General features: G+C 36.8%; 1 protein-coding gene across 7 annotated transcripts in view; it reads left to right on the top strand.

The window, feature by feature from the left end:
• Window positions 1-26,859, top strand: part of LOC140171240 (FYVE, RhoGEF and PH domain-containing protein 4-like) — a 75,384-nt gene that overhangs the window by 38,012 nt on the left and 10,513 nt on the right. For 6 of the 7 annotated variants that reach the window (XM_072194463.1, XM_072194466.1, XM_072194465.1 and 3 more), the window contains 7 exons: window positions 9,729-9,875; window positions 12,020-12,112; window positions 12,970-13,068; window positions 18,852-18,953; window positions 20,396-20,518; window positions 20,969-21,100; window positions 24,870-24,893. In XM_072194463.1, coding sequence (XP_072050564.1) covers window positions 9,729-9,875; window positions 12,020-12,112; window positions 12,970-13,068; window positions 18,852-18,953; window positions 20,396-20,518; window positions 20,969-21,100; window positions 24,870-24,893 — 720 coding nt within the window. The remainder of the gene's footprint in view (window positions 1-9,728; window positions 9,876-12,019; window positions 12,113-12,969; window positions 13,069-18,851; window positions 18,954-20,395; window positions 20,519-20,968; window positions 21,101-24,869; window positions 24,894-26,859) is intronic. The other variant, XM_072194467.1, reaches the window with a different exon arrangement.

The raw sequence follows: 26,859 nt of genomic DNA, 5'->3' as shown, positions 1-26,859 counted from the left end.
TAAGGTCAGGGTGAAAACCATGATTAAGTTAGGGTTAGAAATTAGGACTATGGTTTAATTAAACGGGGTTAGATTACCATAAAGTGTGAATGTTAAATTTATCTTCTCAAAACACATATAGTGCATTGCGCACAGGTATAAGCCCACAAGCCTCCGCACTGCACAGCATAAACTCACAAGCCACAGTGCACTTTACAAGAATTCTGTGCCCAAAAACCATTTAGCTCACTTCTGGGATGTAGCTCTATACAAGCACATAACCCTAACCAGCCTACATTATAACCATCACAGCCAGGATCAATCTGTGTGTTTTGTATGGTTACAGTTTGCAGTAAATTCCTTGTCATGGGGCTGACAAGTTATTTAGCTTATATCACTTCAGTGGCTCAATCTTGAAATAATTCCCTGTATTGTGCTGTAATTTAGGATTATATTCACAATGCAGTAAGTGAATTTTTTGGGGAACAGTTAAAATACAAATTTTTGCAATATGGATAAAAATTGGCCGAATATCTGAATTTTAGTATAGCAGTGGGTCCCTATTTCTTGGAAAATTGTACTGGTGGGACCTTTTTCAAATTCTCAGTGGCACATCCCCATCCAAACCAAACTTGATTACCCCCCGCGCTGTTACATCAAATTCTGTAATCTGTTATGTAACGTTTAGTTTCCGTTAACGGGTAATTTAATTATTTTAAAGAACATAACTTGGCAAGCATTTTAATAGCAATTCAAGGACAAGATTTGCATTAAAATGCTACCTAATTTACTCCTAAAATGGTGGGATTGTATTTAGTTTGAAGTTGCAAGAATTATCAATCATGCTTGTAAACAGGTCTTCTTATTTCTGACAAGCATATATATTTTGACAAAAGTATGTTGAAAATACTATTGCTTTACAATTCTAAGTTAGAGTCCAACATCTACTGCAGGCATCGGTAATGAATAATACTACTTTGGCTCTATCAATGAATATATTATAGCCTTTTAATTGTTTTAGTGTAGCTATTTTTACCAGCCAAGACAAGAAGTCGTATAATCATTATGACGTTAATTAAAAAGGCTGACCATGTGGTGGGGAACGCGAAGGGAAAATGTGAGTTACTGATTTGCAAATTGCGAGGGGATCTTATAAAATGAAATGTTGCGGCGATTTATTTTGAAATTCATGTGTGCAAAATAAGCTAAACTGGTTGAGGTCAATGATCTATTCCATTTGAAATCCATACATCCCCTATGGAAGACATGATCTATATCTCATACACAGGGGGTGTAGGTTTCAAATGGAGTCACCCATTCAGGTACAGTCCCATTTGCAATTCACACTCCTTAAGAAGATTAAGGTCATGTCTTCCATAGGAGGTGTATGGTTTTCAACCGGAATAGCGCAATTTGGGCCCTTAGGTCTTAAATTCCAAGGCCCTGGTCATTTTAAAGGAAAGCTTTGATTTAAACAGAACTAATGGAGTAAAAAACATCAACAGAACTCTTGTACTTTTTGTCTTGCTGTCTTATGGTGTCTTAATTTAATTTTTTACATGTTCTCCAGTCGAACAAGTTAATTGGATGAGAGGAAATAAAAAAATAAACAAATATAAAAAAAACTTATTTTATACTATACAAATAAAGTACATCTAATGTGTATTTCAACTTCAAAACACATTGAAGGAATTGCGCTATAAACTATAAACATTTGATGACATCCCATACTTGAAAGGCCTTTAGTTAGAGGGAGAAGGGGGGGGGCAAAAGTCTGATTACATTTGTAAAAATATTCTTAATATATCTGTCAAAGTTGATCTTTTGGTTTGGAATTTTCAGTATGTCATATTTGCCTTTCAGATTGGAAGGGAGTCTGGCCTCCTGACAAAGGCACTTTCTTTTATAGAACGTCATTGAACTTTTGGTGTATTCCTTTATCCGTCTATAGCTATTACAATTATTGTAAGTTTCTGATCTTAACTTTGCAAGCATACTTCTTAGTAGTAGTAAGAGTATGAGCGGCGTGAGCCGCGAATATTCTTACAAACTAGTAGCACCCACCAAAATGCTCTTATAAGTAGGATGTGTACTCTTATAACCAACTGTCCTGGTCTCAAACTTGTCATCAACTCCAATTTGTTTATAAACCTGTGTATGACCATATTTCTCAGTGCCTGCCTGCATATCATAAGCACTTTGGCCATATTATATTAGAATATGTGATTGAATAAATCCTCCATGGCAAAGATAGGATGAATCTTAACAAAGTTGGGAAGTTTCCAAATACATGCTTTATAAATTTTCTCTCCTCTGTTGAAAGGTCACTTTGCGTGTATGAGTCACCAATTTGGCTTCAGGAAATTATGTTAAGCCTGGATGTCATTGGTAGAGCTACAACCCCACAATGCTGCAAAGTTAGAACCAATATTATAGCGAGAAGCGTAAATGGGGTTGACATTTTTTGACAGTAAGATATAAAGCGTAACGCTGTATCCTTTACACCCAAATAATGTGTCAGAGGCAATAAAAACGTAAATAATATGGGTGAGGTGCAGCGAAACCCATTAATTTAACTTTTTTTACTGCCGAGGATACATTATTTTGGTGTAAAGGATAATGATTTACAAAAAATGATGTTGCAGTTGAAGGTACCAAGAAAGGAAATTAGAACAACAGTCAAACTCACTATATAAGCTCATGTTGAATTTGCTAACATCTACATGCAATTATTCATCCGATACTAAACTTATGTGAAAAGTGGTAGACTGTTTGAAAAGTGCACAGGGATTCTATATATCTTCTAATAATAGAAGTGTTTATTAGGTCAAATACCGTCTAAGTCAAGAGGTCTGCGTTTTTCTAACAAAGATGACACATTTCAAAGAAAGTACTAGAACTCTCATTTATAAAATGACTGCAAAACAGTCATGGCATGGTATTTCATATTTGTGACTCAATCTGATCTGATCAATTTAGCTACCATCTTTGTCAACTTGCTATTACATCAATAAACCTATGCATTTGTGAAATTCTTATATCTTAGCATACTTAAAAAGTATGGGCTTGTAGAATGCTTGTCATGCTCCAGGTTATCTACAAACCGCGAAATTAATAGTTGGCACACTTGCACTAAACAATTGAAATGTGTGCCCTATCAAAATTGGAGAGGCGAGTGAAACATACATGCAGTATATGTGAAGTAGAGACTACCCCCTATATCTCACCTTTCCCCACTCCCCATCTTTCAATGTTGGAGGGTCTCACGGGCCTGTTGACAACATGGCTTGGTCCAATATTGAATTGGGGGAGCGGGGGTAGAGATATACCAAAAGACATGCAAAGTGTGCCAACCTTATTTTCGTGGATTGTAGCTGCTTGTTTCACACCTTACCATCAATCACGTAGCAGACTTCGCTCTGCTTCAGATACAAACCGGCTTACTGTACATAAATTAAATGCCAAATCTCTCCACTCTGCCGCCAATAATTAAAGCTTTTTTTCTGGCTGCTCCTGGACTGTGGAACAATTTACCCATCACCATTCGTATTGCAAACTCATTACCAGTCTTCAAGAAATTACTGAAGTCATATCTCTTCCCAAAAAGTTGATTGTTTTTATTGGTCACTTTGTTTTGTTATATTGTGTTTATGCTTTGAACTTGTTGATGCGCTGTGGTCTAGATGTAACGGCGCTTTTATAAAAGAATTGTGTATGTATATGTATGTATAATGCACATTTTCTTATAATGTATTTTTTTTCCTCCCCAATCCCGTGATATCAATTTCACCATTGCCACATTTAATGTTATTGGTTCAGAATGCATCATATTGTATGCTTTCAGTCTACTGAATGATATGAACCAATGTTCATAAATATATTACATTATAAAAATCATTGAAACGTTTGAGATTATACATCTCATTGAATAACTAGTAATAGGAAATCCTGCAGTTACCCGTAAACCTTTCCAACTCTGATACAGATTTAGGGCATTTGAGATCGTATCTGTAGCGGTCGTTACGGAACATTTCTCTAACAGGAAACTATTGGGTGACATAGCAGACATGCCTGTTAGTAAATTTGTAATGGCATTGAATCAGAACATATTGATACTAGAGTAGGGGTGGGAATGCATATGTTTTAAATCGGTGTTCCAGAAATAATCAATGAACATTACATGGTCAGATTGTTTAGATTTTGAAAAGTATGAAACAACTCTATGTATATGTCCAGTTACCTAATGATACACTCAGATTGCTAGAGCTGACTTGACGTCAAAAATTGTAGTTATTTTGATTTTTCAAAAGATAAATATTGTAAAAAAGATCTTTGCAAAATGTAAGATGCCTTTCAAAGAAAATCAAAATTAGTTGTTGTTTAATTTACTAATTTAGATAAAAATTCCATTTCTATTGAATATACTAGATCAACTAATTTTCAGAGTAAGCAAAATTTTCCCCCAACACTTTAACTATCTAGGATTGGATTTTGGTACTTAAAAAGAAAACAAATTGTGGCCCTATTAAAAACAAACAAAACAAAACAAAACAAAAGATGTTTTGAATATTTTAAATAGCTACTGCAAATTCCGTCAATTTTTGCTCTTTCACATATCATTTGATGGCCTAGTGTCTTGTCTAAATATAATCTTGGCTCACCACCAACGATTATCAAATTCTCCAAGGTATGCTGTGGTATGACACTGAAGCATTTATATATAGAACTACATAGATTTCTTGATAATTTCTTGATTTCTTGATAAGGTAAACAGCATCCCATCATGCAATGCTCACAGGTGTATGTTGTACATAAAATCCCATAATTCTATATGGTAATTTACTAAGTATAAAATATGGTTTAAATAAAGTATAAAGTTTAAATTGTATACATATATATGTGTTGTAAAGAGCACAAAATGAGGGTGTCAGAAAGTTACAGTTGCAATCTAGAGATATTTGTCAAAGTATTAAAACAAAATCATAACTTTCCTCTTTGCTGTATATACATGGAGACCTACAGCTAGTACTGCGGGTGCAATAGTTGAATTCCTTGACAGACAGATGCACCTAGCTAGTGTTATAAAAATTCTTTTCCTGGAATATGTCACAACACAACACGTTTTGTTTATTTATTTATTTATTTATTTATTATTCATTAGGCATTTCAACAAAAATATACAGCAAAATTAGACCAGCAAGCAAGGGCTGCCAGGGCCCAACAAAAGTGGCAAATAAAGCACTGACATCTAAAAGATGAGTGGACCCCACCCTTGCAAGCTGGTCATGAAAATAAACAAAGTATTGCACTATAAATACACATAAAAATTACAAAGATTATTAACACATTAAAAGTACAAACATTTTTTAAAAACAGCACTATGTTAAAACTAGAAGCATGAAGCCCCAAGATACAAGAGACACAATATATTGCACTTAGCCAAGCAGGAAAAAACACACCACAACATAATGAGATAATGCCCCCCCCCCCTCCCACCACAACAAAACATAGATGGCACCAAGGATTAAATTTCTTGAATGGACTGAAAGTAGTCTCTCAAGTGGGATTTGAAGCAGTTAAAGCTATTGCACAAATAAATATCAGTGATGTGACGGGGGAGGTCAGACCATTTTTTGGGGAAGCGTTGGATGGAATGATAAAGAAAAGCATCAGTTTTGGCTTTGAGATGGTGAAAAATAAGGTGATGGGGATGCCTACTATTTGGACGGATTTTATTTAAAGCAGGCATAGCATTGCAGCAGTCAACATTGAGGAGGCATTTGGAAACAAGTGAAATGGACATGTATTCACGTCTTTGGGACAAATAACTGAGGTCAAGGCAATAAGCGAACATTGTACTCCTCCTCGCGACGCTTCTGATGGAGAATAGCCCTGGTGGCTGTCCTTTGAACAGCGTTCAAGAGCATTTTGAGGCGCTTTGTGTGGGGCATCCAGACAGGGAGCAATAATCGAGGATGGGCAAGACCATGGTCCGATATAATTGGAGGAGAACCTCTGGGGGAGATTACCCGGCGAATAAAACCAAGAAGTTTGTTGCTTCTTGCTATAACATCCTTAACATGAGCATCCCAATTAAGCTTATCTGAGATGATGACACTGAAGAGGGGATGATTATTTATCTGATCTAGATTGATGTTGTTAATACTATACACTGATGGATATGAAATGCGTTTACGAGTGATAGATATAAATTTACATTTGGTAGGATTCAATTGAAGTGAATTACGAGGCGACCATACTGAAAGCTTGTCAAGATCCATTTGTAAATCCCTTACATCATTAGCATTGTAAATAGCACGATAAAGAAATGTATCATCAGCAAATTGCCCGATACCAGAGGTCAAGTGCTGGCCTAGATCATTGGCATAAATGGTGAAGAGCAGGGGCCAAGAACAGAGCCCTGAGGAATTCCAGAAAGGACAGAGACCCAATCAGCACTCTGCCCTCTAAAAGTAACCCTCTGAACACGACCTAAGACAAAGGAACTGATCCAGGCAAGCAGTTGACCTCTGATACCATAAGTTTTTTCAAGTTTAGAAATTAGAATGTTATGTGATATACAGTCAAATGCTTTGCTGTAGTCTAGAGAAATGAGGTCAACTTGAGTAGATTTACTGTCCATTAATTCCAAGAGTTCATTTGTTTTATCAAGTAATAGTGTACAGCATGATAAACCAGGCTTAAAGCCATGTTGACTTAATGATAAGAGATTGTTGTTACCTAGATGGACACGAAGGTTGTCAGCCACGATGCTTTCAAGCATTTTACAGACAATACTAGTCAGAGCGATGGGCCTGTAATTGGCAACATTTGAACGGTCCCCTTTTTATAAACAGGGACAATATTGGCTTGTTTCCAGCCGCTAGGAAGGTGACCAGAACTAAGAGAAAGATTAAATAATTTGGTGAGAATTGGAGCAACCTGGTACATGCAGAGCTTAAGCATCCTCGCTGACAAACCATCGGGACCAACAGCACCATCAGTTTTAAGTTTTTTGATGCGGTGTATAACTTGGTCTATGGTTATTTGGAGGGAGCATAAGGGGGTCACAGGTAATAAGGGAGATGTGATATCAAAGGCTGGAGAGGTGGGGGCAGTAAAGTAGCTAGCAAAAGTTTGGTTAAAATTGTCAGCAATAACGGCCGGGTCAGAGCACAGTTTGCCGTTGACAACAAATGATTTAACATCGGGTTCTTTTTTGCGACCACGAACAAAAAAGACCAAAAGCGTTTTTACTGTCGTCAGCAGTGAGGAGAGAATGAAGGTAGTTACTGTAAGCAGCTTTTATACCATTGGATACCCTGTTACGAGTTTTTTTAAATGCAGCCCAATCAGTTTGTGATTGAGAAGACTTCGCCTTGCGAAAAAGGGCATGTTATGAGTTATGAGTCTGTGCATTTCTGGTGTAATCCAGGGCTTGGGACGTTTTCTTTGAGTGCGAGAAGGTATGGAGTCCCTAACACATGCCATGAATAAATCGAGAAATTGATCCCAGGCACCATCGATGTCGAGGGGGAGCAAGGCGTCCCATGCAGTCCGGAAACAAGATTTTGCAATTTAATCTTGTCAGCCTTTGCATAAACAAAGCATGTCCGGAGAGGGTTTTGAAGGCGACTCGGAGTACCACGGATGCGAAATTTCACACCCAAGTGATAAGACTTGCCAAGCCCATCAGTGACGTCAACGTTGCAAATACGGTCCGGTCTTGATGTAAACAGCAGATCTAACATGGTACCATCGTCAGGGTTCATGGCAGAATGGCGGGGACAAGTAACCTGATTTGGGAGATTTAACATTTTCTTTTGTGCTAAAAATCATGTAAAATCAGCATTTTTTTGCCCAAATTGATTGATTTTGACTGAAAATTTTTGAAAAAAATGTCAAAATACAGGTCCCCTATTTGAAAAAAAAAACCCATCAAATTTTTGCCAGATTCTTGATGCTTTCAGTGATATTTTAGGGTAATTTTCGCCTCAAGAAAAATGTTTAAAAAGCCTACCGTACTGAAAAAGTCTGCCCACCAGTTAAACAAGCATTTTTTTGTTGCCGAAAACAAAATTTGCAGAAAAACTATTCAGCTCAAAAGTGCTGAATGGCCCTTTAAAATCAAGTAACTTTTCGTCAGGGTAGGGAAAATATCTTAAAACCCGTGGTGTGTGATTGAATTGCAAAGCTGTAAGGATAGGCGAATAGGAAGTGAATGAAATGAAGGGGAATTGAATGGTTCCTGAATCTTTGCCAAGAAAAGGAAGAATGCACACACCCACTCGTACTTGTGCAAATTATGAATCTGTTTTAGTCTGCTTTAGATTTGCATCGCATTCCGCCTAATAAGTGGCCCACCCCTTGTGAACTTTTTTAAACTTGCATTTGTTTAAAGGCCCATTCAGTGATCCCAAAGAAAGTGTTAAAAAGTTTAAATTGTGTTTAAATTGCTTAAAAGTGAATGGGATAGGTCATTAGAATTGTCTTGCAAATTTATGTGGGACTTAAATCAAGCCTGTGGATCTCCTTTATAGAACCCATTCCTCTTTTGTGCCAGCTTTTTGTCTCAATATGCGAGTACAAATAGGATGTAATGAATTGACTTTCTTTGGCCTCATCGGAGAACATCTTCAGGTGTACAAATGATCTCACACTATACCATTTTTCACCCTCATGTGGCAGTGATGTCAGTGCGCATATCATTGGGCGCAGCTTCAAATCGCTAGTGTTTACTCAAAGCCCTGTTATACACACGCACATGCTTAAAGATGCCGCATAGATGAGCATGCGAAACAGCTGCTTTAGCGTGTTGATGTCACTGCCACATCAGGGTGAAAAATGGTATAAATATCGATACCAGATAAATAAATGTCAGCTTTAGTGGGAAAAAATGTAACTTTCAAAAATAAAGAAAATCAAACCCAAACTGAACATATAATAAAGAAAATAATGATGTAGACTTTGGTCATAGTGCACCATTCAATAATCATGTATTAACTTTAGGCAATCTTGTGAATCTGCTTCCTGCCATTGACGTCATTATAAATTATGATGATGTCATACATGTGAATGTTACTTCCTTATACTGAATGTACTAACTTCATGTTCATCTAGGTTGACTTGTTTTGAGTGACACTCCTTCATTTGAACTGAAGGTCTCATATGGAGAATGTGGTACCCGGCTGAGGACCATATGGGATATTTAACAATCAACAATTTTAGTACATGAATTGGTTGTTTTTTCAAAATTTTCTCATTTTACCTCACAGAAAACAGCCTCATTTAGCCGAAATACTTGAAATTTTACAAGGATTTGGAAAAATCATGACAGACAGGGCACAATTTCTTAACCATAACTATCTCACATACTACATAGTATAAAATACTACAGCGCTAAGTCACTGTGCATGCATGCATGCCACGTGATGCAATGATGCAATTACCCTCAGTGTCATATATACACACAGTTTCGTTGGCCAGGCCAGTGAAACACCATGGCTATCAGTCGCAATAAAACTAACAATTCTGAAGCTATATTTATAATTCTCTTAAGGATCTATTCCAGAAACTTCTGAAACTGAATGAGAAAATAGAAAGTTGCTATATGAAACATGCAAATCTGAATCCGTATTTATTTTTCCTGTGCAGGATCAGTTCCAGAAACTTCTGAAACTGAATGAGAAAATAGAAAGTTGCTATATAAAACATGCAAATCTAAATCTGTATTTATTTTTCCTGTGCAGGATCAGTTCCAGAAACTTCTGAAACTGAATGAGAAGATAGAAGGTGAAGACATCATAGATCCATCCAGGCAGCTTCTGAAGGAAGGCAAGATTGTCAAGATTGCTGCAAGGGGTGGAAGCCAACAAAAAGAAATGTACTTGTTCCTGGTAAGATGCATTCTTTCTTAGTTATTAGAATAGCCAACATTCGTGGACCTTGTCCCCGTTGTACACAATTTCAGGTGCAGAAGGTAAAAAAGGCTTATATCTACACCAAATAGTTTCTTACTGGTTTAATTATGCTTGCCCAGATATAACTTTCTTTCTTCTGATCTGAAGTGCTAGAAATTCTCCAGAAAACTGTAGCTTTATAAATGTATTTTGGTAATCTCCAAAAGTGCCTTAAAGATGACTCTTTGCAGATGTCAGATATACAATAGTGATCTGTTATGCCAAATATTGCAAATGGGTGGAAATAATTGGGATTCTACTCGGAATACTCTCAGCTGTCATGCAAAACAACATGAAGACAGAAAGCAGACAATATTGTTTAAAGCAGACGACAAATGTCCAAACTTTTGTTAAATTGTTGCAGTGTCTATTGAAGATTTTGTGTCAAAAAAGGACAAAAAAGGACATATATGATACTTGATTGTTTTACTTGGTTTTGGAATAGATTTGTGATATTTCAGAGGATATATGTTTTTGTTTATTGTATTCATAAGATGAAGTAGGTTTCTTTTTAGACATTTGTTGGATATTCGTATGATTAGAACCCCTGTCATTTCCTGGGTGTGATCCAAACTGCTACTGACATAATTGAGGCAATTCTATATCATTGATTGATATTGAAGACAGCAATAGAAAACATCAATCTGTTACAAATAAGTATATTACTACCGGGATTACTACATAGTCATATTCAGGTCATGTTCAGAATCCCTGACCCTAAGCTTTACATAATCATTGAGACTCATAACATGCATGACGTTGTATTTTGCGTGACTGCACACGTTTTTTTGTAAACAAATAATTTTAGGTATTGAACAAAGTGTAAACATGTTTGTGCAGCTCCATGGCCAATGGCAGATTAATATATTGGGATACATATTTTCTTAGATCAATGTAAAAAACCTGTTAAAATCTACTAAAAATCCCACAAAAAGAAGCATTTTGTATACAAGCATAATGCCTCTAAATGAGGGTTTGTGCAGATGAAAGAGACAAAAGCAGACACCTTCCATAAAAACACAATTTGAAGTTTGAGCAACTAAACGCATCCCAAAAAGAAAGTATCCAGTTTGATTTTGGTCCATAAGTCAAAGATGGGGTCTTAAATCAAGACCTACTAAAAGTATGTTACAGATAAATGTATTCCACACATTTTGATACCTCATTTGTCCAAATTGATGCAGAATTGATGACACAATGATCTTTTGAATGCAATCGCCTCAATTTTAAAAGTTGCAGTAAATTTCTATTAATTTGGTCCTGCTACTCAACATGCTCAATATGGGCAGCGATAGATCAAGGCCAGGGCGCATCAGACGTCTCGCTGAGAGCATGCGCCGCAGATGTCTGGCTGGCAGTCATTGATGCAGCAGGAGGACATACCAGATATTGACTGCGAAGAGTGAATGGTAAAATGTTGAGGAAGAAGTAAAAGAGCATCTGTGTTGAATAAAACACATGAAGTGAAGTCAAACAGTCTTATACCGTCTCTGTTATTGTGTACCTTTATGAAGAATCTTGAGAAGCAAGAAAACCACATGAATAGGGATTACTGCAACTTTTAAAATTAAGGTGATTGCATTTAAAAGGTCATTGTGTCATCAATTCTGCATCAATTTGGACAAATGAGGTATCAAACTGCACGGAATAAATTCATCTGTACCATACTTTTGGTAGGGGCTTGATTTAAGATCCCATCTTTGATTTATGGACCAAATTCAAACTGGATACTTTCTTTTTGGGATGCTTTTATATTCCTGATACAGGCATCTGTACGAGCATGTATTATTGTATTGTAAGACCAATCTATTGTAATGTTTTTGTAGAGAGTGTCTGCCTTTCATCTCTTTAGAGGCATTTAATGTTTGTTAATGTGTAACTGTTTAGACAGAATTCTACAGTATGTACATTACCACTGATTGGTGGAGAGGAGGAGGTCGATGATGAAAGAAGTATTTCATCAAATCCTCAGACCAGTATTGTGTAGTTACCAGTAAATTAAACACAGATTTACATTATTAGATTTTAGGCAATACAGTGATTTTTGTGATTAATCATGCTTTTTTTTTTTATTGCTGCAGTTTAACGACATGATGCTGTGCTGTGTACGGGGTAAGATCCTGAAGAGAGTCAATTACACTGTTAAGCATAAACTAGATGTGGATGGTATGAAGGTAAGCAATATTACATGTATAGTTTGTATGTGTGTGCATGTAGGGGTGCTGCATCAAATTATGTGTGTGGAAAATTAATTGTGCAGAGTGTACATGTATGAGGGTGGTTTATTGGTACGCTTGTGGCACAACTGTGAAAAAGCAATGACGTCCCCACCAAACTATAGATGAGTTGCCCTCAATGTTTATCAACAAAGGCAAGTGACTGGTATATCGATATGCTTGAGTGAACCCCATGCAACCACTACACTGTTCAATATCCTTATTGTGATGTGGCGGGAGTTTTAAAAACACAAGTCCTAAACAAAATATGATGCGTGCCCATACTGCCAGGCAAAAAACAATGCAAATTGTGATGATGCGTGCGGATACTGTCAGGCATTGACGTCAGAAGTCAACTCATCTATAGGTGAACCAACGTTTAGAGTCACATTTCCCAAGTGGACAAGCATGACAAGGGGCAGTCTACATTGAACAACCCTTTTCTGAGCCATCATGTTCAAAAATATTTGTCCGGAAGAAATCTTAGCTTAAGAACTGATAGCAACAGTTTTGAAACCATCAAATGTGCAGCAGAAACTTGATGTAGGCAAGGGACATGACTATAGTGGTTTTGAAATTGAGAGTGATATATATGCAGTGTACACTAATTTCTTTGATTAGATTTGTTTGGAGGGTATGTATACAGGTATATTCATTTGAGCGTGTAATCAGACTATGTTAGATTATTTCATATAAATGGATAATATCATAAAATAAGATATCACTGGAGTGATTTTGCAGGTCTGGTATAATTATGTAGCTAGACAGAAAAACGATTTCAATAATAATTGAAACATTGTGATTTAATATTATAGATCCTAGATGCTGAGGATTGCAAGTTCAGAGTGGAGAGTAAACAGAAGGCATTAGAGTTACAAACTACCTCAGAAGAAGAAAAAGAGGAATGGATGAAGGTAAGAATAGGGCTATCCCAGTTGAAATCCATACACCCCCATTGAAAGACAGACCTTAATCTTCCACACAGGGAGCGTGAATTCCAAATGGGATTACCTGAATGGGTGACTCCATTTGAAACTACACTTCCTGTGTGGAAGATTAAGGACATGTCTTCCATAGTGGGTGTATGGATTTCTAATGGTTTAGCCCATTGCATGATGACATATGGTCTTTCACACATCTACCCAGCTAGAGCTCCTAATTATTTGTAGGGCTCGTACTATTTTGGGCGGCAAAGATAAACTCAGAATGTTAAATGCATCTACGACAGATTGTAGAAATGAGCTTGCCACACCCCACAAGGATGACATTTGATGCAATATTCCAAGTTTATCTCTATGCGCAACTATAGATGAGTTGATATTTTTATCAACAAAGGCAAGGAGCTATTCTATCGATATATGCTTGAGTGAACTACTACACTGTTCACTAACTAACACTGTTCTACTAACCTTATTCTGATGTGGCTGCAGTTTTAAAAGCACAGTTTCTGCCAGGCAAGGAACAATGGGCATTGCCGACAGACAAACTGCCTGGCAATGACGTCACAAGTCAACTCATATATTGAATGCAAATACACAGGAAGTACCTATTCCTTCTTGGGTTGGGAATTATAGTATTGTTGACATTTGTAAATCCTAGATGACAATAATCCTATCCATTGTGTGTACACAGGCAGGTGCAGGGAATACCTGTGCTTTCCTCAATCACACACTAAGTAGGAGGATTCCTGGTCTGTCCTGTGCCAGCAATTTCACTATTGCTGCTGACACCAGAGGTACACTGCTGCCCAGTTACTTTGTGGCTACTCTAGAGTACCACCTCACCAATCCAGTGTACCAGTGTGTGTACTGCACATGTGATTCCAATATGTGTACTTTAGACATGCTAGAGTACACACACAGGTACTAGAGTACCCACATAGGTACTAGAGTACCAATGAAGTAGCTAGGTAGTAGTGTACCTCTGGGGTTGTAGCAATGGGAATCTGGCTTTAGCATATTTGACATGAATAATGGATGCCAAGTTGATAAGTTTCTAGTTTTACCAAGTAGTTGAAAGTAACTGGTTTCAAGGCTTAGTGGTGATTGGTCTTTTAATATCATGTAACACTAATATGTTATTAAGTTGATAAGTTTCTAGTTTAACCAAGTAGTTGAAAGTAACTGGTTTCAAGGCTTAGTGGTGATTGGTCTTTTAATATCATGTAACATTAATATGTTATAATAGTTTCACTTTCAGAATTAAGCTGAATTTATACTCAGCTAAGTATAAGCGATGAGCTATTGCTATTTGACCAATGCAAAAGCACTCTTTCTCATTTGCTCAAAACCAATCGATATCGCACAGCGATGTAGTATAAATTCAGAAGTATATATAATTGATACAGATAAGATGGTTATCAGTTAGTTGCTATAGTAACCAAACAGTGACCCAGTTATTTTTGAAGTTCATGGTAACAGGACATCACCACAAGATACAAACTTTAAGCCACAGTGAAATCAGAGTGAGATCAATTGTAAAGTTGGATCTGTACAATTTGTACAATTCAATACCGCTTGTTGACAAGTGATCTGCATTGGGCATACTTGGCCATGTGAAGCAATAGTCTGTGTCAACAGTTAGTGATCAATTAGTGATTAATTAATCAATTAATTGCTAGTTGTTAATAATTATATAAATTAATGCAAGGTGATTATCTGTTCAAAAAAATGCAAGTTAATCAACAAAACAAAGAGAAAATTCACTGACCATCCAGCATTTGAAGCTGGGACCAATAAGCTTATGAGTCAGATGGAGAAGAGTAGTGATGTTATGATCTACAGTAAGCAAAAGAATTAAGGTACCAGTTACACACTAAAAACTACGGGGTTATATTTTCCGTGGTCATTTTGAATTGACCACGTTAGGGGTTGTTTTGACCCTTTAAGGGGGTTGTACTGTTTTAATTTGACCACATTCACAAGGTCATTTTAGCCACGACGAACGTGGTCAAAAACTTAGTGGTCATTTTGCCGATACCGTCGCGCATTGATATCAGTTTCAATCTTCCGCTTTGAAAATCTCAATTCATAAATGAGTTTAAACATGAGCTGCAATTAATGTCTTTTGATTAATAAATAAAACTAATTTTTTGACCGAAGTTGCCCAATTTGTCAACTTTATAATGACTTGCATTTCGGAACTATTTGCACACCCGGTGTGCATCGGCTTCCCATGTCACATCACAGCGCCATATTTGTTCTGATTGTGCAGCTCAGCGGATTGTCGTGTGTACTTGTCTGCATGATGGAATATGAAAAGTTACTTGAAAAGTGAGACTGCAAGGATGCATAGACCCTTGTCTATGCACGCATATTCATTCCAATTTCATGCTGTCGTGGCCGGGTGTCTTGGCTGCAGTTGCTATAAGCTTATATCATGTAAGCTTATAATGCGTGAACTGTCATAGGCGATGACTGACTGCGTGTGAGTGTGATACACAGATGCATTTTGCAATTTGCTGTTTATGTAATGCTTGCTCTGTGCAGAAACACACTTATGTCCTGGTGGGACCAGCATGACCATAGTAAAAAAATCCAAACAACCCCTAAATGTGGTTATTGAGTAACCCTATTATAAACAACCTTTCAAATGGGTCATTTCATTTGACCCCGAAATGAGGTCATTAAGTAACCCAATAAGGCAACCCTTTTGAAGGGGTCATTTCATTTGACCCTGACATGTGGTAATATTTTGACCCCAGTGGGGTTACTATTTGACCCAAACACGTAGTCATTGCAATGACCCTGACCAATGGGGTCAAAATGACCCCGTCCGTAGTATGGTGTTTAGTTGATAACTATGCTGGGGTCAAAAATAACCCTGATTGGGTCATTTTTTGACCCCGTAGTTTTAAGTGTGTATGTTCACCCCCTGTAAATTCTAAACAAAGACAGATATGCCTTAATTGGAACCAGCAGCCAATAGCTGAATCTTTTACCTTGAATTTAAGACCTCATTCATTGAAATTGTTCAAGAAATAAATGCATGATGAATCAACGATCCAAAAGATGCCAATTCAAAATTTGCAGTTTGCTCCATTGCATGCCCTATTGATTTGTACACAAAGCGTTCTCAAACAAGAGAACTAGCGCCGTTCTCTCATTGATTAGCATGTTAAAAGTGGTGTCATGCTTTCACTAATTAGAACACAAAAGTGCAACTTTGAATTTTGTTTCTTCCTTAGGTTTTAGATCACAGTTTCTCAACCAATTTCAACAAATGAGGTCAGAGCTAGCTTGTTTGAATTTTGACATAATTTGAAGAGCTTATTTCCAAACCATGTTAAGTAACAGACACATGTGTTTGATTTACCTGTGCGATATTGCTATGGGTTGTGATGCTATAGGTATTATAATTTCAGTTGGATGCACCATTACAAAGCAAACAGTGGATGGACACACATTAACAATACTGTGTGAGGCATTTGATTCCCAAATGAGAACAATAGTCTGCATATTGTTAACCAGCATTGTTGTGGTAAATAACAGCTTGTTGATGGTACATCTCATTGTTGCTAATGTCTAACTTGTCAAAGTATAAATTGTGATTGTATCACACAAGTAAATGAGAAATTTGTGGTTGTGGACTTAATAACACGGTTTGGAAATAAGCTCTTCATTTGTCTTTGTTTAGGATATACAGGGTGAACATAACTGGTACCTTAATTCTTTGGCTTACTGTATAATTTGCGTTCAGTTCAACACCCATTCTCTATCATCTTCTCACCCAAGAAGCTTTGTAATGAAACCTCCCTAACAGCTGACCAGGTTTAGGTATAACTGTGTGTTAACAACTTTGAATCATACAAAATAGTTTAGATTATTTGTATGACATATGAAGTAAACAAAGTTGGCAGCTAGATGACTCATTCATCTTGACAGGGGTCATTAGTACAAATTTTGAATGATCTCAATCCGTATTTGGGAATATTATTCAAGGTTACAAATATTATTACAAAGCAAAGGAGAAATACTGCAAATGAGGCCTCGGGAGAATCTGTGTGACTGCATGATATCCGATATCCGTGCATGATTTTTGTTTAGTCCATGTCAATCCACACATCAATCAAATTGATCTTAACCATGCATTTCAGAACTGCAAAAAGTCTGATTTCTTGATTATACCACACCTTGAAAAGGCTTATGCATTCATAACAAGACCATCAAATGTGGTTGAGCAGCCAAGAGTGGTTTCATCACATTACAACTTTTACAGAAGATGATTTTTTAAGCTTCTTTTTTATCTTTGCTTGCTTTATTGATAAACCTTGAGACACCTGTTCCTCATCTTACTGATTACAGTAAAGTAGCAGGTCAAATTTTGCTGATGACATGCCTTTTCTGCAGTCAGAGAATTTCTCAAATAGGCATTTGCTAGAACAATAACATTCTTTAACCCCCTGAGCACTACCTACAAATCTAACATGGCCTCTGATTGGTCAATTACATGATATCTTCATTTTAATCACCAATCAGAATGGAGCTTTGCAAATAATTCACCCCAACTTTTTTTGTGTGGTGAAATTATTCTAACAATGTTGCTGATTGGTCCAATTGATAATGAAAATTTCTTCTTGACCAATCGGCAGGTAGTTCTCATGGGGTTAATACTTCAAGCAATTTTATATTTGTGATGCAGTACATCAAAATGGGAGACGTTGCAGGTAAAGTCAATTTTGAGTGAAGTATTTCTGCTTTGAAACCATTTGTAACCTTTTTGCAATAACACCTCATTTGCTAAAACTGATCAAGGCATTCATATTTTATAAGTGAAAAAGCATCCAACATTCTTGGTACTTTCTTTTTTTGTATTTTAATGTATTTCTTGAAAAGCACTTTGTGCAAAATTCCCCTTTTTAATGCACTGCATCACATTTTTGTCACATTGTACTTTTAATTCAGCTAAAGGATTACAAAACAAATCATCTCAAAATGTCAATTGTTAACTCTCTTGATTGCAGACGACAAGTTTTTTTTTTTTTTTTTTAAACTTATACATTTCAAAATTGTAAATTTTCATGACCAAATTTGGAATCAGCATGAAAATGCATTAAAATGAGGACAGGCAAGCCTAGTTTTGGTTCAGTGGTTCTTAAGATAGCTTGATATTTTGGGAAGATATCCCAAAACTTCGGACTTTTTGTGTTGAAGCCTTTGAATCACTCAACATACTAAGGGATATGTATGTAATTGTGATTGTAGGGAAACAGGCCTCATATTAAAAAAAGCATGATGTGCAAAGTGGTCAAAATCCCCAGTGGAAATCAGACTTCAAAACTTGGCTTTAATGACTTCATCACTCATGGTACAGATATGTCTTATGTAATTTTTTGTATACTGTGTTCACACATGCATGATATCTTAAGATTCAGCTGACTTGGTTTAATGGGCTATACCAGTTGAAAGAGGAGAGTAGTGAATTTCAAATGGGGTTATCTGAATGGGTGACTCCATTTGAAATCTAGACTTGCCTGTGAAACCTACACCCCCTGTGAAATCTACACCCCTGTGAATTTTATACCCCCTGTTGGACGATTAAGGCCATGATGGTCTTCCATAGAGGGTGTATGGGTTTTAACTGGCATAGCCCAATGGTGATAATGGTTGTATTATAGGAAAAAAGTGTGAAGAAATGTGTCAAATTTGGGGATTGGTTGGAAATGTACACCAACATATTTTGTTTTTTTGTTTTTCAGTCTATAATTTCAACGGTGCATGAAATGCATAGGAAGAAACAGACATTTATCAACAATGATGCCATGAATGATAGACCGGCTAGTGAGGAACTAGGAGAAGGGGTGAGAATATGATGCAATGGTTTAGGTGCAAGATATCAACCAAAGATATGTAAAGTTGTAAATTAAGAGATTCAAGACATTCCAACAGTTGATGTTCTTTGTTTGAAGATACCTGTATTATAGAAATATGTGCTGTAATGAATGGGACAGAATTGAATACAGAGTACAGCATATTATGACCCCATTCACAAAGGACATACTACTGACTATACTGGTGTCTGCAAACAAAGAACAGCAACTCAACAATTGGAAGGTTTCAATACTACCAACTTGCAAATTTATGCTCATTTCGTGGGAGCAGGTCACATAAATCCAAAGGCTGCTTAGCTTTGTGTATTTATTTGTATTCATATTGCTATATTGTTTGAAGAGATACCTTTGGTAGTGGTTATTCAGGGCAAGACATCAAATACAACAAATGCGATAATATTTTTGAAAACTATGCAAAACACTCTAACATTATCTTATTAAGTGTTGACAAAATCTTCTGCAAAAATGTTGGCCAACAAATATTTTGCAATAACATTTTGTTATTCAACACTTTTATAATGTTTTAAAAACATTTTTGTGTTTGCTGGGCTAACGGTCAAGTTTAGCCTTTCGAATCTTGCATTTGACATTGGTTTTGTCACGCAAAGTGGACCAGAATGACATTAAGTACAAATACTGTAAAAGTGGTAATTTTTGTGGTACATCAATTTTTGCGCTCAATGCAGCTACCGCGAAAAAAAACACCATGCGAATATGTTCTCTTTATGTATAGGTCTATGTTATAAAACTCGAAAGTCATGAATTTCAAAACTAGTGAAATGGTTAAAAATCTGCAAAACGCAAAAATTTACACACACAAAAATAACTACTTTTACAGTATGTTTAGGGAATCCGGTTTGGGCTGCAGTGGTTGAAGGCAAGTGCTTTGATATCAATACCATCCCATCCCAGCAGGTGGTATACATATCAAAAAACACTTGAAACTGCTATAGATCTCCACACATTTCTATAGAGGTTGTGCATGAAATTTTTGATTGGCTCCAAACAAAGGATTTGAACCGGTGTCCTTCACCGTAATCATGGTGCAGTGCAGTCTATTCAATCAAATGTTGTCATCAACCTATCTGATCGTAGTGCATTTGTTATGTGTGTGAGACGAACTGTCGCGTTAGATTTACGGTATGATACGTCATATGCACAGTCTCTTTAGAACAGTTTAGTACAAATTCCTTTTCTGGAGGATTGGGATTTTTTTCCATTGATGCATAATGGGTAGAATCTCTAGTAATAGGGATCCTGCAGAAAAAGAAATTGTACCAAACTGATGAAATGAGGCTCTATTGTACTGCAGAATAAAGAATGACCGATACATTCGTGCGTCTTACAATAATCTGTGAAAGAACATCAAATTATATGCTGACCATAACTTCTTGTACGTTTTTGTTATTCAGCGTGAATTGGGCATGAGGGCGCCTCGTTGGATCAAAGATGAAGAAGTAACAATGTGTATGAGATGTGGTACAGACTTCAAAGCTATCACAAGGAGGAGACATCACTGCAGAGCGTGTGGGGCTGTAAGTTAATCTGATGTCTTGTAGATTTGCTGTAGATTTGCCATTACCAAAACAAATTCCTGGAAATTTTATTTGGTAACATAACATAAATTCCAGGATATATTTGAACTTTTTACAACCCTATTTTAATGGTTTGTAAATTGTTTGACTAAGCCTGGTGATAGATCAGTGAAGTTATTGAACAGTCGTACACAGCCTGTATTCCTTGTAGTGTCTTCCTCTGTGAGTGGGGGTCACTAGAATAGCTGCTTCTTTGTAGAAGAAAGCTACATACAGCTTCCTGAACCTGTTTCTGTATGTGAATAATAGTGGGTTATGAAGTATACACAAGAGGCAGCTATTAGAGTTGCTGCCTTCTGTGTAAATACCTGCAAGTGTGTCTTTGTAACGGTCCCAGGAAATGACAGTAAATGACACCTCACATGGATATTTTTAACTTTGCCTTAACAGGTGGTGTGTAATAAGTGTTCCAGCTATGAGGCCCAGCTACCGTACGATGACAATAAGATGAACAGAGTCTGCTACAAGTGCTATTATACTTTCAAAGGGGAAGAGGAAGGGGCCAAAGAACAGATGAGAAGAGTAAGTGACATTAATTATTAGACAGACGCCCTCATTTGTCAACGTTCAGGGTTGGCGACTGACTGAGGACACATTTTTTTTTATAACAGCAGAGCGTGATCCAGTCACAATGGCGCAGTAGGACATGTGTGGAGTCATGCTATCGTGCAAGACAAATAACATGTGCTGTTGTAGACGAAGAAGGATGCAATCTACTGTAAAAGTGGAAATTTTCGCGCTACATTAATTTTCACGCTTTTCACACACAACACAGCTACCGCGAAAATAAAAACATGCGAATATGTTCTTTACATGCATAGGTCTATGTAAGAAAATTCAAAATCGCGAAATTAAAAAAAAGCAATTTAGTTCAAAATCAGCAAAGCGTGAAAAATAACATGCGCGAAAATTATCACTTTTATAGTACATTGATTATGTCCTTGTCACTCAGGGGCAATGTACTCCTTCATTTACTTAGCATGTTTAAGTATGTGTCAAGGAGTAATGTACTCTGCATGCCTCAAGAAACTATGGCGCCAATTAATGACATAATCTGAAGGCCATTTGAGGCAAATGGGCTTGAAAATTGAAGGAAATGTGGACTGAAAATTAATTGAACAAAAAGCACAAATGCACTGAAAAACAGTGTTTGAACACCTTTCTAAACACTAATTTTTTTCCTAAATACCAATTAAAATCTAATTCCAAGACTATAAACAAGCCACAAGGTTCCTAAACATGTGTAACTTTTGAACATTTTTAGAAATGTAGTGTTAAGAAAAATGTTCAAGACTTATCACTGTTTTACAGTGTATGCAGATCACCATCAGGGTTCAATCCAGCATTATGATAGATGTGTAATTGGATGTCTTTATGATGTGTATGTCTGTTGGTTTGTTTTTTGTGTTGTTTGTTCTATATAAAGTCCCTTAAACACCTGAATGCCTTGCACAAGAAATGCAACAGGCTATTCCAGTTGAAATCCATATACCCCCATGGAAGACATGTCCTTAAATCTTCCACACAGGGAGTGTGAATTTAAAATGGGGTTTTCTGAATGGGTGACTCCATTTGAAATCTACACCCCAGTGTAGGAGATTAAGGTCATGTCTTCCTTAGGGGGTGTTTGAATTTCAAATGGAATAACCCATTGCCTCATAGAGACAGGTAAACAGGTATGCAGACAGAATGCAAAGACAGACAAACAGAAAGACAGGTAGGGATATAGACAAGACATGTTACTTCAGACATGCGTCTAGATTTCAAGGCATGAACAGAGAAACGGACAAATGAAGATGTGGAGATATTTTAACCATTTCAGAACATTCAAATGTAATGAGATGGTAGTGTTAGAATTTCAGGCTTTGCCCTGAGTGTTTTCAATTAACCACACCTATGCCTTAACACCAGTTAAGGCATAGGTGTGGTTAATTTCCAAGGAAGTATCCACAAATTATTTCTACTCCTGAGAGGGTAGCTTGTTTGTGTATGCTTGCTACCTTACTGGGGTTCAATAAAAGGTAATGGGTCAATATAAGCATGTTTGTTTACAAGCAGTCAAAGTAGCTCAATGGGTAAGGCCTAAATTTTTTTTTTACTTTTAAAGCTGTAAATGGCATTTGAAAAAGGCCTTGGAACTTTTTTTCTTCTTTTTTTAAATTAAATTAAATTTTTTTTGTAACTTTTTTTGGTGGAAAAAAAGGGCCGGGTCTGGCCTGTTTTTAGGGTCGGTCAGGTTACGCCAATCAAACAATTTTTTAGGCCTAATACATCAGACTCCAGGGTATTGCTGTTTGGTGATGCAAATTCAATCCCTGGCAAAGTCCATGTATGTTCTCATGAAATAATTGAGCTTGAACTTGAAATTTGTCTGGAAAGTCACCTGGACATGCAACTAACTAATTTGGTTACCTGTATGAGAACTCTGGGAGCTAATCCTGACTGTGATGGTTTATTGTGGTATGTATGGGGGTGTGCGCTTCTTAACTGCAAATCCTTGAGTATTACTAAATGGTTTAACATGGGCCGCAGTGGTCATCAAATTCCTGTGTGCTGATGCTTGTGGTTTTTATGCCTTCGGGTAGCGCACGATAAATCAATGTATTGATTTTTTTGCTTTTTATTTGCACAATATCAGCATCTTGACAATATTTGTATATGATATGTCTTTGTATGTGTCTACTTAGATATCCCATTGGTTTTGTTCGTTTTCTTGGAATGTGAACAAAATGAACCAAATTACATGGGTTTACAGCAGGCAGAGAAATAATAGGCCTACTGCTACACAGGTATGCGAGGAATGGATAGACACTGACAATGTTAACTGCATGAATAGGATTCTGTAGTTATTTCTTTCCTGCTACTATACGTTTCTCAAGCTAATTTTCTGTCTTTATTGTTTTGTTTTTCCCAAAACTCAGAACATTTGACAGTATTTATTTATCTGGATTCCTCTGACTGATCTTCTGTCATGACAAATTAAATAAATAAATAAATGTAGATAATTATATAGCGCTTTATGCCGTAAACAGCCTCAAAGCGCTTTACATTTATTCTGCCGTCATTAGAAGATGTCGGAACCACGTTTGCAGCCTACAAGTGGAGCATCAGTACAACAACTGTGACTACCCCTAACAGCTTCCCATTGCACCTGGGTGGGGTGAGGCAAGCGAGGCAAAGCGCCTTGCCCAAGGGCGTAACACGGTGGTGGGACGGGGAATCGAACCCACGCACGTCAAGCAAGCTCTCACATTATGAGTCCAAGGCCGTAACCACTAAGCCACCATGCCCTCTACAAGAAGCAGTTTATTGAATAGCTAATGTAGTTTAAGTGTAAAAAATTTGAATTAACTACATCACAGTCATCATGCAGAGAAGATATTTTAAACTTCCCATAATGCATTTCTTTCCTGTATTGATTTGCTATTCAGTGCAACATGGGTCGATAGTGACAAGAAATACCCCAGTTGTAAGATCAGGATGAGCTCTGTTAATTTGAGGTATTTTTTATCTCTTTCAAACCATGTTACACCGAATAGCAAATCAGTACTGGGAAGAAGTGCATTGTGGGAAGTGTAAGAAATCTTCTCTGATTATCATCATTGTGAAAGAAAAAGAGAACAAACAAGGGTTCATGATTACCTCTTGTCACTAATATCTTCCCTGTTTGAGGCCATAAAAACTTTCATTCTTAATATTCCTATTATTAAAACTCAAAATATTTGTGTTGGATTAATAATAATATATTATAAAGCAGGATTAGAATAAAAGCAGTACCGTATTTCGTCAAATAGTCGCCCCCCTTAAATAAACGCCCCCACTATTTTTTTCAACCAAGATGTTTCAAAATGCTGATATTTCCATGCCATCTTATGTAGTAAGCTTACCAAGTTCCCCACATGGTCGTTAATAGCGTCAATAATTGGCGAAAATCTGGATTGGAAACCCGGAAGTGAGCCAGAAGTCAGTGTTTCTAGTTCATATTTCGTCATTTTCCCTTGGGAAAATGTAACGCCCCCGGGGGCGTTTATTTGACGAAATACGGTATTTCTGGATAGGGTATCAACATTTTAGTCCTGTTTAGGGTCACTTTGACACCCATGGCATGAGTATTTGAACCCAACCATGACACTTGTTTAGGAAGCGATGAAAAAGTGGTACAATGTACTTTAAATTGACAAAGTTATTCCAAAACAAGTGTCGCTTAACAACAGGAAGCTATATATTTGTATTGGTGTGATTATAAAATGAATTGACAGACTCAATTACACCATTGTCATTTTTTGCGCAGATCAAGCATGAGCAACACGAAGATGTAAGTGATGTGCATTAAAAAAAGGCTATTCCATTTTAAATCCACACTACCCCTGTGGAAGATTTTGGAAATATCTTCCACAGGTGGAGTATGAATTTCAAATGTAATGAACACATTATAGAGCTCCATTTGAGTGTCATACACCTTCTGAGAAAGATTCAACCTGAATCTAAGGAGGGTGAGTTTCAAATAGAGTTGGTTTATGTGCTAATTCCATTTGATATTCATACTCCCCCTGTGGAAGATATTTCCAAAATCTTCCACAGGGGGAGTGTGGCCTTTAAATGTCTTAGCCCAACCATCTTGCTGAACAACACCATGCTATAGGTTATGGGTATATAGGTTGTGGGTAGTCTATAGGCCTACTTAATAGCAGCACCACTTCATGCACCATACACAGCAAATGCAGTATAGTATATAAATATTAATTGTCTATGAGTGTAATGGTTGAACTATAACTATGATATAAATGGATTGCTCCATTCCACAAGCTGGTATGGCCAGTGAAATGTGGAGATGCCATGCACTTTTCAGGTTTTAGCCTGAATTCAGGTTGTTTGCAAATCCAAATTCCTGTATTTTTTGTTTAGTTTTGGGCTTCTTGGCCTGCATTCACATGCCTTTTCAGGTTTTTCTCATCAGTGTCAGGTTTTTTGAGTGAAACTGAGTGGCATCTCAGGAAATGAAACAATCCATCAATCAGCAATCATCAAGTGATTATATTTCTACTATTGCCCAAATTTAAATAGTTGATATTTGTTTTATATCACTCATACATAAAATTTGTTTTAGTCATTTGTCAACACAACACAGAGTTATGCCAGCAGACAGCAGTCTCTTTGCTGCACATGCATGTCACACATGCTACATCTGGCTAAAGGCATGAATGGTCATAATGTATTGAACATCATAAGCATTGTTTGAATGGTAAACTATCAAATGGTGTTGGTTGATGGAAAAAATTTTGAACAGTAATCAACCAATGGGTTGTGTAGAATTAACGAGTGATATAATAATATATGAATATAATATCAATCACCAGCAAGCACAGGCACATGCTAACACAGATGTATGTGATATTTCAAAGTGATTGTACATGAAGACTACAGGTGGTATCAGAATGATTGGTACCTACCAATTTTGATGTTTCTTCCAACATAGGATACTTTTGAAATGTCTAGAAATTATTTGGATCTTATGTTAAAGTTTGATGTGTCCGACTCATCCATTATCAATGAAAACTGATGGGTACCAATCATGTGATACAGCTTGTAGCAGCATACAGTGGAACTTGACATTATTAGTTCAGTGTAATGGTTTTTTTATTGTTGCTTCTGACTCAGTATGTACAGGGTGAATTAGCATTACTATAATCATAATATTGTTAGCAGAATGCCAGACTATCATAAGTACTTATTTATATATTTATTTGTATATTGCATCTATGATAGTTTCACATTCCTGTGACAATAATTATGTTTTTGCCAATTTGTCACCTTTACCTTTTGTTTATTGGAGGGGATGAATGTATAGTTTAATGAGACAGGTGCCCTGGTCAGTCCTTGACTGGGCTATTCCAGTTAAAATCCATACACCCTCTATGGAATACATGACCTTAATCTCCCACAAAGGAAGTATGAATTTCACATGGAGTCACCCATTCAGGTAACCCTATTTGAAATTCACACTCCCTACATGGGAGATTAAGGCCATGTCTTCCACAGGGAGTGTAATTATTTCAAATGAAATATCCAATGCCATAATAATACACTCTGCACCCTAACATTAACCCTTATAGGCACTATCAGTGATACCAGCAAAGAAGTAAAAACATGAGATATTTCTAGAAATGGTTTGGAAAACTAAATTTGATTTAACAAATTACTGATAGTGTCTTTAAGTCTAACCCTAAACCTAACACTATCTAGAACCTTTAACCTAGCCCTATACGGTGCAGAAGGTATAA

Source organism: Amphiura filiformis, chromosome 15 (assembly GCF_039555335.1).
Source record: "Amphiura filiformis chromosome 15, Afil_fr2py, whole genome shotgun sequence".
Lineage (NCBI taxonomy): Eukaryota > Metazoa > Echinodermata > Ophiuroidea > Amphilepidida > Amphiuridae > Amphiura > Amphiura filiformis.
Note: the sequence above shows the minus strand (reverse complement) of the source record. Positions and strands in the feature narration are given on the sequence as shown.